Source organism: Hyperolius riggenbachi, chromosome 3 (genome assembly GCF_040937935.1).
Source record: "Hyperolius riggenbachi isolate aHypRig1 chromosome 3, aHypRig1.pri, whole genome shotgun sequence".
NCBI classification, from domain to species: Eukaryota; Metazoa; Chordata; class Amphibia; order Anura; family Hyperoliidae; genus Hyperolius; species Hyperolius riggenbachi.
The window spans coordinates 95254259-95269935 of NC_090648.1; the positions used below are offsets into that span (position 1 = coordinate 95254259).

General features: G+C 44.2%; 1 protein-coding gene across 4 annotated transcripts in view; it reads right to left on the reverse strand.

Annotated features, from left to right (window-relative positions):
* The window catches only part of NSD3 (nuclear receptor binding SET domain protein 3), a 178201-nt gene that overhangs the window by 23549 nt on the left and 138975 nt on the right, over positions 1-15677 (reverse strand). For 2 of the 4 annotated variants that reach the window (XM_068274616.1, XM_068274615.1), the window contains exon 14: positions 7210-7353. The exons of the other annotated variants lie outside the window; for them this stretch is intronic. In XM_068274616.1, the coding sequence (XP_068130717.1) occupies positions 7210-7353 (144 nt within the window). The remainder of the gene's footprint in view (positions 1-7209; positions 7354-15677) is intronic. 4 annotated transcript variants of the gene reach the window in all.

Sequence of the window (15677 nt, forward strand, 5' to 3'; positions counted from 1 at the left end):
GCAGGCATCACGTGGCAAGACAGGCGGGAGAGGTTTGGGAAGATGACACAATGAGCAATGAAAGGACCTCAAGTGATTTTTGGGAGTAGTAGGATGAATGAGAGGCAAGGGAAAAAGTAAGGCAAGTGTTACTTGGAGCATGGGCTAACTTATTATGTGAGGTTATACACAAAAATTAATTTCATTAAAGAGTTACAGAGAGGCAGGAAACATGACATAATGATAAATATAGCTAGACAGCTCTTGAATACATGAATAAACTAACACCACTAGAGCACGGTGAAGAAAGACATTTCGTAGAAGCCATCTACACCAAGTTCTGCCCACAAGCATCCTGCCCACAAAGCCCAATGTGATCACCAGACTCACCATGTCTCATACCCGTGGCCGGCAATAGGTGCACACACTCATAAGACATAATACTCATCAGTAACACAGACAGCTGCATACAACTAGAGGAGAGAGTAAGTGGAGGCGTATTTAACGTGACTTTCCGCTTTCACAAACACGTCCACTTGTCTCTCCTCCAGCTTCTACACATCCACTAGGATTCCCAACACCCAGAAAGACAACCCAGCCACCCTATATTTCCTCTAAGAAATGCTTATACGTTTTATGCTGTCCATAAACCAGTGTTTTAGAGGAAATATATTTAGTGCTTAAGCAACACGACAGATATTGGCAAAGCTTACAAATAGTGCTTCAGCGTCAAGTCAAGAGCAGCCACGGCAAGTAGAGGGCTGAAAATAATTGTGATTGGAAGTGTTAATTCAACAGGAAGGGACCTGTCATTACTAGGACTCTAATGATAAAAATGAGTTCAACTTCCTTGCCTGGTTGATGTGTCATTGTACTCTTCCTAAGATTCTGTATTAGGGCCGAGTCACACTGAGTATGCTGCTGGACCACTTTCAGAAATGAGCGAACCATAGAATAAACCTATGCATTCCTATCAGCCGTATCCAATGTTATGGCACTATTCGGCTTCGCAGTTAGTGTAAGCACCTCCAGCATACCACCGGAGCTGGTACAACAAATTGGGTATGCAACCCACTCCGGCTGGTCCAGCCTAGTGTGACCCGATCCTTATTCTCCCCCAGTCACCTATCAGATTCAAGCGGTCAGGGCAGGAAGAGGAGCTACTGCAGATCTTAGTAAGAACACATGGATATAGCAGGTCTAAAGTAAGTAAAGGAAGCTTTATTTACTTCACATTAGATAATTCAATGTTTTAAGACAACATTTAAGGGATCTGTTTTTAGAATGGGAGACGTATGTACAAAATTCGGGGTTTTTCTTTAGAAATGAATCATCATAGCAATCAATGAACACATCCAGGTTAATCCTGGTTTGGCCAACACAAATGGACTAAAAAGACTTTGAGATATGGATGGACTAAAAAGACTTGAGTTATGGATGGTCTAAAAAGACTCGAGCCATGGATGGACTAAAAAGACTCGAGCTATGGATGGTCTAATAAGACTCGAGTTATGGATGGTCTAAAAAGACTGGATGGACTAAAAAGCCTCGAGTTATGGATGGACTAAAAAGACTCAAGCTATGGATGGTCTAAGAAGACTGGAGCTATGGATGGACTAAAAAGACTGGAGCTATGGATGGACTAAAAAGACTCGAGCTGTGGATGGACTAAAAAGATTCGAGTTATGGATGAACCTAAAAGATTCGACTTATGGATGATCTAAAAAGACTCGAGCTGTGGGTGAACTGGAGCATTCTGGGCATTCTTATCTGTTCTTAGCAAATAGAAATGAACAATGGACTTTCCCAGCTGATTATACTTCTTGTTTATGTGATAGGCCAGTGCCAGCGACAAGACATGCTCCAACCACTGTGGGACTTACTTTGGTTGATGGACTAAGCTTCTGGCTGCAGTAATTTTAGGCAACTGTACTGTACTGGACTACTCTAGAATGTCTGTATGTAGACTTTACTGACCCCCATGCATTGATACGAACGTCTACACAAGGACAGCCCTGACTCTATAAAGTACTGTGAGCTTTCACACTTGAGACATTTTGTCATGTTATGTATATAAATACCAAATCAGCAGATAGCAAGTACTAACAAGTAATTAAGGGGAGTCACAAACTTAAGTTAACTTGGGACAACTTATTGCATGTACTTTTTTGCTGATTGAAAAATAAAAAGGTTCATTATTTTTAATGTGTGAAACTACTGTATCCCCTATGAGAGAACTCAGGAGAAAAGTTAGTTAACTTAGGCTCAATGGGCCTAAAGACAGCAAATATTCCTAGACTACAAATAGGGCCCGGGTTCCAGTAGAAGCCGCATCCGATCTCCATTCGCTTTTAGCTCCCGTCGTGCTGCAAAGACGCAGTTGGATCGCTAAGCAGTGCCATTCACAGCTATAGAGATTCAGCTGCGTGCTGCAGTAATCTGCAGAAGATAGGCAGCATTTCCTCGCCCCTCTCGCTTGCAGGGAAATGCTGCAGAGGCGTGTTGAATTCAGCATGTACAAGATCTGAAGTGTACCTGTCATGATGCAGCATACAATACCCAGTTAAAAAGGAAGATACTCTTTTTTTTTTTTTTTTTTTAATTTCCTGTTGTTAAAAGCAATAGTATACAGGTGAAACTCAAAAAATGTGAATATTGTGCAAAAGTCCATTTATTTCAGTGATTCAATTTTAAAGGTGCAACTAATATATGAAATAGGAACCCTTTGCAGGTATTTTGAATTAATTAGCAGATTAGAGTCGGACACTTTGAGCCTAGAGTATTGAATATTTTCACAATATTCTAATGGTCTGAGACTTTGATTTTGGGGTTTTCATAAGCTGTAAGCCATAATCATCAACATTATAACACATAAAGGCTTGGCATATCTGGCTTTGCATGTAATGAATGTATTTCAAGTTTTAGCTTCACCTTTTAAGTGGAATTACTGAAATAAATGGACTTTTGCACAATATTCTAATTTTTTTGAGTTTCACCTGTATGTTGAAAGAGTCATTTGAAGACCAACTTTTTGGAATCCTTACGCCTTAGCCCCTAGTATATGCACATTAACTCAAGTTTTGCTATCACCTATAGTGATGTTCAGTAAGCCTGAATAATTGTGGCTCCTGTGAAACCTATAACAATCTGACCTTCCATTGCTGCCATAATCACATAACTACGGAAACGGTAAAATACAACAAAAACCGTCATTATTGAATAAAGCAGGAAATGTATCTTTCTTCCCTACACAATACGACCGTTTAAAGAGAACCAAAATAAAAGCTTCACAATAAACTTTAAAGGACAACTATCAAAGTTAACTAAAATTCTAAATGCTACATTTATTTCTAGGAATTACTAGCATGTAGAAATACAAAGATTTTTTTAATAACTTCTTATCTTTCTATATTTTCATTTCTTATGTGAAGAAAATATGACATTTACAGAGAACAGTTTTCACTGTGGGCATTACTATGGAGGACTATGGAGCACATACAGAAACAGTCCTTACTGGCTGTAATCCTGGGACTGAAATGTCTTCAGAACAACATAAAGCAGAGATATAGCATCAAGTGTGTAAATACTGTATATACTCGCATATAAGCCTAATTTTTCAGCATAAAAAAGTGCTGAAAAGTTACCCCCCTCGGCTTATATACGAGTCAGTGGAGCAAAACAGATGGTGGAGCAGGTTTTGTTAATGGCAGAGGAGTGTAAGGATTGTGCACTAGTGATCCTGCTCTTACCAGTTTGCACCCTGCTGTGTCCATGCCCCCCATCCCCCACGTCACAGTGTGCATAGTGTGCTGCTCAAGACTACCTGTGTCCCCTGGCTTGTGGAGCAGAGCGTGCAAGCAACGTGTCAGCAGTGCAATGATTGGGGATTCTTCCTGTGTGGCAATCGCTGTGTCTCATATCTATGATGCCATCTAGTGGCCTCTTGAGACACAGCTGTATGATCCTGGAGCACATCTGGCTATGGGGAGGAGGGCTTACTTGTACTGGGGGAATATCTGGCTACTGCAGAGGGGGCTTATATGCGAGTCAATCACTTTTTCCTGGTTTCTGAGGTGAAAGTGGGTACATCGACTTCTACGCGGGTCGGCTTATATGCAAGTATATATAACTGCAGCTCTGTGTGCCTGGTCTCTGCTTCACACAGTTCTAAAGTAAACAGAGGATTCAGAAGAGCTTATTCTGAATGGTGGGTGTAAGCATCCAAGAACAGGAATAAAGTAAGGGTCCTTCTCCTTAGATCCTTTCTCTGTAGTTGAAAAATCTCTCAGCTGTTCTGATATGATCTGTGAGAAACCAGTGTGTGAGCAGGGCAGAAACAAGTAAACCATTCCTCTGTGAATAATGACAGGGAAGTGACACTTATCTACATGGTACAGTCCTGGTATCAATGCCGACTCATAAAGCAGGGCTCTGATACAAAAGGTATTTCCGTCACACAGGCTGTGCTGAGAGACCTCTGGCTAAATGCTCTATAGGTATGTGGGGGTTACAGAATGACAGTTTCTCTGATAGTTGTCCTTTAAGTAGAGCTCTAAAGGCAGCATCCACATCATGAAACAGACTTGCTTTAGAGAGCTGCATGTAAATATCTGCAATGTCACACCTGTGGGATTCCCAGCAAATTGTGTGAAGAAAGCTGGCAGGTAGGTTTGAGATGTTTACCCAGTGGCCATTTATCCCACTTTGATAAACCTGACCAAATGTATCTGCATATGGTTCCCCCTCATAACATATAATGTTTCTATGTGGATCTGTCTCTAAACAGCATACACTTTGTCCCTGATGGTCAGTGAAGCCACTCACTACATTAAAGAACCAGCAAGGCGGCTGGGAAGGTGGAAGGGGAGGGACTTTCTCCTAACACTGCAGCGCTTCCTTCTGACACTCTTAGCAACAGTACAATTTCTCCTGATTGTAGCTCTGGAACAAAACATTGTTTTGTCATGCCATTTTCACCACATATACCGGTAACCTCTGACTATGTAGCTGCTGAGCTTATATTGACCAAGTTTACTTCAGTGTCACTGTACAGCAGCTCTGTTGGAGTTCACAGCTTTGTAAACTGTCAGTGCCTCTTAAATGCAGGTACTGGCAAGCAAATTGATTATGCTCCAGATCCTATTCAGGAACAACACAATATCAGACCCACACCTATCAGAGGCCCTGATGTTAGTGATTTTGTACTTCATTTGTCCATATACCAATGGCAGCTGCTACTTCCTCAACCACAGAGATCTTAGCCAACTGAACTAACTATATCCAGGAAGTGTGCAGAGCCATTTAAACTCTGGGGGTCTGGCGATGGACCCACAAATGGCTTCCTCTTGATGAATAAAGCAATGGTACTCCACAATCACCTCCATCCATGTCCTATCATGGTGTTGGGTGGAAATCTTTATGAAACTGGTCCTATGGGAGTTGCCTTATGAAGTGTTTTAGAAGAGACCCCACTCTAGTGAGCCACTGACCTGAAATTGGTTTACAGACAGTGATGCCTGAAAAAGAGAACAGCGCTGAAGCTTGCTCCTCCAACAGTGCTAACAAGGTTACCTGTATCCACTGATGTTCAAGGGAAATGATTACAGATGATCAATGAGATGAAAAGAATTCCAGCTAGCAGGCAAATTTAAAGAGACTCAGAGATCAATAAATGTAACGCTCTGATACTTACCCGGGGCTTCACCCTGCTCCATAAGGATGTCTAAGTCCCACGCCGTCCTCTCAGGGTCTGCCGTTCAACCGCAGTGAGCTCTGTTATCAGGCTCAGTCGATGCCAGTCAGGGTCTACTGCGCACGCGCGGTCCTGCGCATAAGCAGTAGTCCCGGACTAACATCACTGAGCCTGATAACGGAGCTTACTGCGGCTGATTGGCAGACTGCGGAGGACGGCGTGGGATGTAGACCTCCTTATGGGGCGGGGGAAGACCCGGGTAAGTATCAGAGCTTTACATTTATTGATTCCTGAGTCACTTTAAAACTAAACAAAAAAAAAAATCAAGTTTAACTTACGTGGGGCTTCTTGCAGCCCCCTGGAGTCATCCTGTGGCCACGACGTCTGTACGACTCTCTCCGGCCGGCACTGAGTCGCACGCACCCTGATCGCGCTCCCATTGCCGGAAGTGCTCTGCGCATGCACAGTAGCAATTTTCACGTACTGTGCACAATGCTCCCGGCCGCAGGAGCGCAGTGAGGACACGCATGGCAGGCCAGCGTTCTGAGGGTCGCCACTGCTGCCCGGAGGGACTCAGACAGACGTCGTGGGCACAGGAGGACTCCAGGGGGCTGCAAGAAGCTCCAGGTAAGTTAAACTGATTTTTTTAGGTTGAGTTTATATTTCTTTTAAAGGAACCTGAAGTAATATGGATGCTCCCATATTTATTTCCTGATGAACAATACCAGTTGCCTGGCAGTCCTGCTGATCAGTAGTGTCTGAAACAAGAATGCAGCTAAACCAGTCACCAGTGGCACCAGATATGCATGCTTGTTCAGGGTCTATGGCTTAAAGTAATAGAGGCAGAGGATAGCCAGGCAATGTGCACTGCTTAAAAGGAAATTAATATCTCGGCCTCCATATCCCACTCACTTCAGGAGTCCTCTAGTGCAGCCTGCAACTGGGCCAATCAAGTTCAGCAGGAAGTGCATCTGACCATCCAACTTCCAAGCTGCATACAGTCCCACTTCCAAGCTGCACACAATCTGAATTAAATTTACATGCAAGCAGGAATAATTATCACACCATTGACCATCTTTATACATGATGGGTGACTTAATTCCCACACAGGGAGACTGCTGCAGCTAGTGACCCTGGTAGGGGTCACCTCTCCGCCCATCCCCAGAAATCACAGAGCTCTGCAGTGAACTAATCTCGCTTGTTCTCCTTTCTTGAGTGATGAAGTCTTAACCTATCAAGTTTTTATGTTGTTTTAACAAGCCACTAAGTAATAACGACAGTTAACTTAAAGCAGGTAGAATTATTTTAAGCCCTTTAAGCCAATAATAGCACACAGAAATCAATATAAGCACACAACACACCCAGCTATTACACAACATCCATCACAGATTCACCTGGCATGCAAAGCAAGGAAGCGGGGACAGCCTTGAAGCTGGGCAAATGGTGCATTTTAATGGTTTTACAACTCCGAGGAAAAAAAAAACAATTGCATGCAGGCGTGAGAGGGTTAAATGGGGAGAAAAGCTATTTTTAGTTACCTTTCTCAGATTTCTTTAGGAAAGCTGGCGAGGAAGAAGGAATCATAGGTATTTTCATCAACTCTGCACGCTTTGAGTCATTCAGTAGATAGTGGGACTTAAAGGACATAGAACTGACCAGGGAAAAATCCTGAACTATCAGCCCTATACAAAACAAACAGAGAGATGCGGTCAATGAAAGCACCCATGATTCCACAAGGATCAACACAGAGTGGGAAGGGGAGGAGGTGGAGGGTGAGGGAGGAAGAAGGAGACGGTACAAAAAAGGGAAAAAGAAAAAAAAAGACACCATGAGTAAATGATAAGAAAACATGGCTGAAAAGAATGACACAAGAACTAAAATGAAGTATGACATAAGTGCTGACAACATGTGGCTCTGAAAACATTAACCCCAGCAAAGGGCTCCTGCCCTGACCTGGAGGAGCAGATACCCTTATAAGTGCACTAAAATATCTTCATCAAATGCCTACCTATGAACTGAGGGATAGGAGCGGTCACTGTGGAGGATCCACGGCAGCCTGTGTGACAAGATAAGACCAGGAGCCCAATGGTGCAGTATCGTTCGATTAGATTATACTCACAAAGGTGGGTTGCAGAGCCTGCAACCACCATATGTTGTCTATAGGGAAAAAACGTCCCCGCTTGGTATCTCAGCTCCTGCCGGAACTGGATGGTTTTTTGGCTCACAAGTCTGCACAGAGAAGGAAGTAAGATGCATTGATCCCTTCACACCCTGCAGCTTTGCTGTGTTTACTGCAATGACACGTTCGTTGCAGAAGAAGGAGGGCTCCTTTCAATGCTTGGGAATGCTGACTGTGTTATGTTTAATGCAGCTCATTAAAAGTCAGTGACAGATAGGGCTTGATTCATCAAGCTGCGTTGCTAAAGCAGCGCAGCTTAATGTTCTGTAGTGCCTGCTATGCATGGCTTACATAGCAGCGCTCGCTGCCTTCCTTAGTTACGCACATTGCTTCCTTAGCAATGCGCGTAACATTAACTGCGGGTGGCCCTACTACTGTGCAGTATCGCTACCACTAACACAGTTGCGTCCGCGAGGGAAGTATTGCACTACAGCACATTAAGCTGCGCTGCTTGATAAATCAAGCCCATAGTCTTAAACTATACAGATATGATCTGATAAGGATACATGTAAGCACCATCAGACACTAGGCTAAAGGGGCTTGCTCCTATATGTACCCCAGAGCAGCAGCGAAGCACCATCAGACACTATTCTAGAACAGCTTGCTCCTGTATGTAACGCAGAGCAGCATTGGGAGCAGGTGGCAGGAGGACGTATCTATCACCTGCTACAGGTGGCAGGACAGCTCCTTTTTACCAGGGCTGTGGAGTCGGCGTTGGAGTCGGAGTCGAAGCAATTTTGGGCACCCGGAGTCGGAGTTGTGGTTTCATAAACTGAGGAGTCGGAGTCGGGAGTCGGATGATTTTTGTACAAAATCCACAGCCCTGTTAAGTATTAGACTAAGGAGTCGGAGTCGAGGAGTCTGAGTCGGAGCCATTTTGGGTACCCGGAGTCGGAGTTGGAGTCAGAGTTTCATAAACTGAGGAGTTGGAGTCGGAAGATTTTTGTACCGACTCCACAGCCCTGCTTTTTACTCCTCTTCAGTGCAGCCAATCATCTTGTGTCTCCAGTCACTGCATGTCATGTGACATCCATCAAGTGCTGCACGGTGATTGGCTGCACGTTGCAGCAATGAGCTGCACCGAAGAGGACCTTTTCTGCCGTCAGGTAATGTGTAACGCTCCGCTGTTGTTCTGCATTGCATACAGGAACCCCCACATATTACAAACGAGAAACTATCCGTAGAAAACGGCATCAGTGTGAACCCTTCCTTAAAGAATGCCAATAGCCTGACTGTCCTGCTGATCTTTCTGGTTGCAGTAGGGTCTCAATCACAAGCATGCGGCTAATGTGGCCAGACTTTAATCAAAGCACCTGATGACATACTCCTTCTGGGCTTGTGGCTGAAAGTAATGAATGTACAGGATCAGCAGGACATCGTTTAAAAAGAAATAAATATGGCAGCCTCTATATTCCTCTCACCACAGGGTTACTTTATAAGGCTGGGTTCACTCATAAAAGGTGTCCAGTCCTGTTCTATTTGTTTTTGACAGTTGGCATCAGTTTTGTGTGAGTTTTCTATGGCTTTGTTCACACACAAAAGGTGGCCATTTCCAGTGCAATCCTGTCCTGTCGCTTTCCTATGTATGAGCCCCAAACTATAATTACACTTTACACAATGCTTAGTTTGGTTTGCCTTCTGAAAACAGAAGGTATGTGCGATAAATCAGCTTTAAAGAGAACCTGAGGTGGGTTCCTGACATGAATATTAGGACAGAGAGGCTGGTTCTGTATACAATGCCCAGCCTCTGTGTCCGTTTAGTGTGCCCCCAGGCCCTCCCCGCGCTCTGCTGACCCCCAATATAAAAACCGCCACCCTGGCAACAAGCAGCATGTCACTAGCTGGCTGTGCTGTCATTTACCGCTGCTCCCCCGCCTTTTGCATATCGCCACTCCCTGCTTGCGTACCTTCCCTCCCCGCCTCCATAAGCCGATTGGAGGAAGCCTATGGAGGCGGGGAGGGAAGGGGCGCAGGTGGGGAGCTGCGATATACAGGAGGTGGGGGAGCGGCGGTGATAGGCAGCACAAAAGTAAACAGCCAGCTAGCAATAAGCTGCGTGTCGCCAGGGTGGCGGTTTTAATATTGGGGGACAGCAGAGTGCAGGGGGCGGGGCTGGAGGCACACTATATGGACACAGAGGCTGGTGATAGTATGCAGAACCAGCCTCTCTGTCCTAATATTCATGTCAGGGACCCACCTCAGGTTCTCTTTAAGTGTGTAACTGTGGTTTCATCACTTTATGTGTCAGACTGTTGGTCCTTATCAGTGCATGGAAGGGATCGATATGGCTCTAGGGCTTGGACCAGTACAACAGAGTAACCAAGCAGCTCGGGTGACCCAATACCATAAGTAAGGTATAGGGAACCAAAAGAGACCAAAAAAGAGCCGGGACAAGGTCCTCCAGCACCCAAGGCTAAAACATCACAGTGCGCTCCTCCATCCCTCCCAATCCAGCCGTCACACACTGATTGCTATTAGACTAAGAAGCACCCCAGCTCCCCCCCCCCCCCCCCCAACACCTTAATCTCTAGTTATCTGGCTTGCAGTCACTGCCATGTATTCCCTTTTCTTTATTCTCTCTGCTTCAAACACAATAGGGGAATGATTGCTTAGTGAGTTGTGCGTCCCTCCTACACTGCGCCCTGAGGCTGGAGCCTCTCTTGCCTCTTCCTGGGCCCGGCCCTGGACCATAAATCCCTCAAGCATTGCTTTTTTTTAGTAGGAGGGCTCTTGGGTCTTTTTTGGTCCTCTATACTTTCCTCTTGATTTTGGGTCACCCCAAGCTACTTAGGTATTCTGTTCTACTTTACATGGTGTTAGCCCTTACTGAAATGTAAAAGAGAGAAAGGTAGCAGTGAAAACCTAACACATGATCTAACCACTGTCTATACTGCTACAAAAAGGATTTTGATCTGAGTCCCATTTTTCTCTCACTGGAGATGCCCCCCCCCCCCCCGTCCCCCTAGTCTGTCCCTAGCCATCCTGTTACTGAAATACTTAGTGAGGGGAAACCACCCCAATCACATTGTCATCAGTAACAAACATTAACCCTTCTGCACACTAATGCTGGGTACACACGATACGTTTTTCCACTCGATTTTCCATCCAATCGTTATTTACGCCCGATTCTCTTATCTTTTTTCCATTCACTTCCATGAGAAATCGACCTAAACAACGATCGGAAGGAATTTCAGACATGTTGGAAATTATCTATCGAACTCATCTATCGAGTGGAAAAACGTATGGTGTATTCCCAGCATTACTAAAACTAAAAGTTTTAAGAGGAGATCTGCTTCAATACTACAAGGTTTAGGGTCAGAGAGATGCTGTTTTATCTGGCTGACTGCCGGCCTGCACTGAACTTGTGTGGAGACGACATATAAAAGATGGTGATGTGGGTAAAAACCACTGTCATTAGAAGTAGAGCCAAGAAATAAAATTGTTTGCTGAGCCAGATTTAAAATAATGTAAAATAGCAAATTAAGTAAATCTGATTAATTATGTGGTGAGAACAATCACCTGACCTGCTTTCAAGATACGCTGCAGATCCCTTCAAGCACTAACCTGCCAGAATATATTCTTAAAGGAGCACTATGGCGAAGAATTGTAAAATTAAAAATATATGTGTACACATACTTGTAAGAGATACGTTTCCCAGATTAAAGAGAACCCGAGGTGGGTTTGAAGAATGTTATCTGCATACAGAGGCTGGATCTGCCTATACAGCCTAGCCTCTGTTGCTATCCCAAACCCCCCTAAGGTCCCCCTGCGCTCTGCAATCCCTCATAAATCACAGCCACGCTGCTGACAAACAGCTTGTCAGAGCTGGCTGTGTTTATCTCTATAGTGTCAGTCTGCTGCTCTCCCGCCTCCTGCAGAACTCCGGTCCCCACCTGCATCCCTTACCTCCCCGCTGATTGGAGGGAAGGGACGGGGGCAGGGACCGGAGCTATGCAGGAGGTGGGGGAGCAGCCAAGACTGACACTACAGATGTAAACACAGCCTGCACAGAGTGGCTGTGATTTATGAGGGATTGCAGAGTGCAGGGGGACCTTAGGGGGTTTGGGATAGCAACAGAGGCTGGGCTGTATAGGCAGATTTAGCCTCTGTATGCAAATAACATTCTTTAAACACACCTCGGGTTCTCTTTAAAATGTGTTATAAATTACTTTCCTCCTGCGTGGCTGTTTCTTACAGTAGGCAGTAAAAATGTGACAAATCTGACAGGATTTGGACTAGTCCACCATCTCCTCATGGGGGATTCTCAATATTTTATTCTTTACAAAAGCACTGAATGGAATGGATCTATACAAACATGTAGACCAGCCTGCCTACTCCTTTACTCACTATTATGGCAGTTGGACTAAGCACCTGTCATTCAGCAAGTGCTTTTGAAAATAAAGAAGACCCTGAAAACCCCCCATGAGGAGATGTACTTATTCATAACCTGTCCTACTTTAAGTGATGGTGACATAGGAGAAAATGCATTTATAGAGCATTTTATTTTAAAACAACTGTGCATTTTATATGTATGCATGCACATGTATTTTACATTGTACTATTTTTTGTGACAGTGGTCCTTTAAACATCATCTCAGATTGTAAGCTCTTTTGTGCCTCTTCTCTGGTGTCAAGTTCTTGTGATTGTTTATTTGAAGTTGTTCATTTTCAATGCATCATAGGTTATCCTGTATTTTCTGGTCTTTGGATTATCTGAACTCGGTTCTGTCCCCGTCCTTCTTGTGTATCTGCCCCCAAGGCTGCTGCTGCTTCCCTGGGTCTCCCTGGCAGAGATCTACGTGTTTCCTTTTGTTCTAACCATTTCCATCATTTTTATGTTTTTGTTATGCTGACATAAGAGATGTTTTCTGACATGTTGCCACTTGCCAGGCTCCATTCTATCAAGGCATCAGCCTAGTACTTTGTCTACTGTGTTGTTCAAATTACTTATGCAATGCTATATAATAATTGGCCACTAGATGGCCTTATCTTATTATTAGAATCTCTGTTGTATAGACGTTCAGTGTATAGCCTTTACTAATGTATACAGTATATACCTTTTCTGTTATTTTTCATATATACCTTTAACTTCCCTTCTATTCCTTTTTCTTATCTTAAAGCTCCTTTCATTTCTCTGTCTGGCCGCTCTAGTGTTTCCTGCTCTGCAAACTTTTTTTTATCTTTGAGAGCCACCTACCATAGCTAGGGCTGGACGTGGCGGCTGCTGGGTTGCCATGGTCATTTACGGGTTAGGAGTATCATTTCTTCTATTTGTCACAAACCCCAACCATGCAGGTATATAACAAAGCTTTTAGCTTTTCTTTTTAAATGTAATAGTTAACTCCAAATAAGTGACCTGGCTTGTCATATGTGCATTTCAGTGGTAGGCTGACTTAGACCTCACTCCACATCCTCAGAGTTTGCTCCCTGTCCTTAAACCAGCATTAAAGGGCAGTTATCCTGAAAAATTCTAATATTTAAAATATATAGATATGAACATACTTTTTGCTAAGAGTAAAAAGCAGTATACATTTATTTTTTATCCCAGTTCTCTGTCACTTACAGGAGACAGTAAAAATCTGAAAGATCTGTCCAGTTTTGGATTAGTCCATCTCCTCATGGGGGATTCTCAGTTATTTCTTTATTCACAAAAGCACTTAGTGAACTGCAATTGCTCAGTCCAACTTCCAAACTGGTGTGCAGCTGGCCGACATCTTTGTTTACCAAGAAGCAATTTTGTAGAGAATATAGGAAATATTGAGAATCTCCCATGAGAAGATGGAACAGTCAAAAATCTGTCCGGTACGTCACCTTTTTACTACCTATTGTAAGTGGCAGCGACATAAAGATAATTTATAGTGCATTTTACTCTGGGAGTAATCTACATAAAAGTTTTTCACGATAATGGTCCCTTAACATCTTTCTTTAAACATGTGACTCATTCCAGAGCATTATTGGATGCTCTACATTACCATGACAACCTTATCCAAATAAGGAAGACAAATAAACTATCTAGGGGGCAAAAATACATTTCTACTAGGGAACTTTATTTGACCTTTCATTTTGCTTGGAACTGGGAAATGTTAAAATGCATCCAAACTTGCTTATTCGTGGGTGTGATTCAAACCACTATAATCATTTCAATATAAAACAGGAATTACGAGTGAAAAGTGATGCAGGAGGATGTCTATATCAACCAGACAAGGAATTGTTCACAGCAGAGTTTTCAGTCAATGTAATGTGCTTAAATACATTTAAAATGTACCTCTAATGAAAAAAGTGTCCTAAGGAGGTACTTAAAGTAAATGGCATCCGTCTCGCTCTAAAGAAAAGGCAGACACTTATCCGAGGAGAGGGAAGGTTCTGGATCCCAATGAGCCTTTCCTCTCCTCTCCCGATGCCCTTGTTGCAGCGCTGGCTCCCGTGTTTGAGTCCCCCGCCACAGGGGACTTTGCAAGTCTTCAGGAGCTGGGTGCTCCCAAAGACAGGCGGCTCCATACTGCGCACGTGCGAGTACACGAGAGAGGGCACTCGCGTGCGCAGTATGGAGCAACCCGTCTTCGGGAGGACTCCCGAAGACTTCCCGAAGTCCCCTGCGACCAGCTGAGCGAGCAGTATTGGACCAAATTAGTCAAATACTGTTCCCGAGGACATCGCTGCACCGAGGGCACCAGGAGAGGAGCGGGAAGGTTTTATAGGACCCAGAGCCTTCCCTCTCCATAGGAGGGTGAAGCTCTGAATCCTAAAGAGGCTTCCCCCGTCATTCTCAGCACCACTGGCACCCCCAAAATTCATCCGACAAGGTTTGTCTGCGGTGTGCGCAATTGCAGCAGTCATTGGGCTCCAAAACAAAGATAATCCAGTGACGTGACGCGCAGGTGCACTAGCAGCTTTCCAATGGGCTCTGGCAGAAATAGCTGAGCCTGGTCAGGTCTGCACCACTGCGTAGGCGCAAACCCTCTGCACCTGCTCAGTAGAGCGGAAACGATCGGGCTCGACTATTTCCACCGGAGCCAAAGGGGAAAGCTGTTACTGTGCCTGTGCCTAGCGGCAGCTAGATTATTCTTTTGCTTGTGTCCGGGGATCCTAGCAGTGGAAGGAGTCTGCGAGGGGCGATGGGGGGAGCCTCTTTAAGATCCAGAGGCTTCCCCCTCCTGAGGCAAGTACCCCCTAGGGGAGCTTCTTCTCCTCTCAGGTTTACGTTAACTAGTGATGGTCATGTCTTTAAGAACTCATGGAGAAGTATGTGATTTGTTTGATCAGCTGATGTGAGTGATCACACCCTGCTATAGCACATGATGATGACTAGCAAATCAGAGACATACATATTTATCATCTGACCAAACTGATCACATGCTTCTCCGTCGGCTCTCCTAGACAAGACCATCACTGCACATAACATCTCCTAATAATCTGAAGTCTGCCGCTTCATACAAGTTTCTAATACTCTTAGTCCATTCCCTTACAACCAGGTAATTCTATCAGAAACACCTGATAGCTATCCTATAGAACTGCTGCCTGTAAAGTGATATGCAATGGGAATGACAGAAATCAAATGAAAACAATGAAGGGGGTATGAATAAATTAGAAACAAAATAATCTAGAGGCTGTATCTGTTCAGGGCATTTAACACATTCTTGAACATTTCTTGTTGGGGTCCTACTACATGAAAGGTTCTCAGACCTGTTCTCATGCTCAGCCACAGTGCACAGGTCCCGCTAAAACAGCCTTCATTTCCTTTGGATAACCCATGAGCAGAAGTCATTAGAAAATTTACAGTCAACGCTGCAAACTTTATGAAATTCCCCTTTTGGGACCACATGGACTC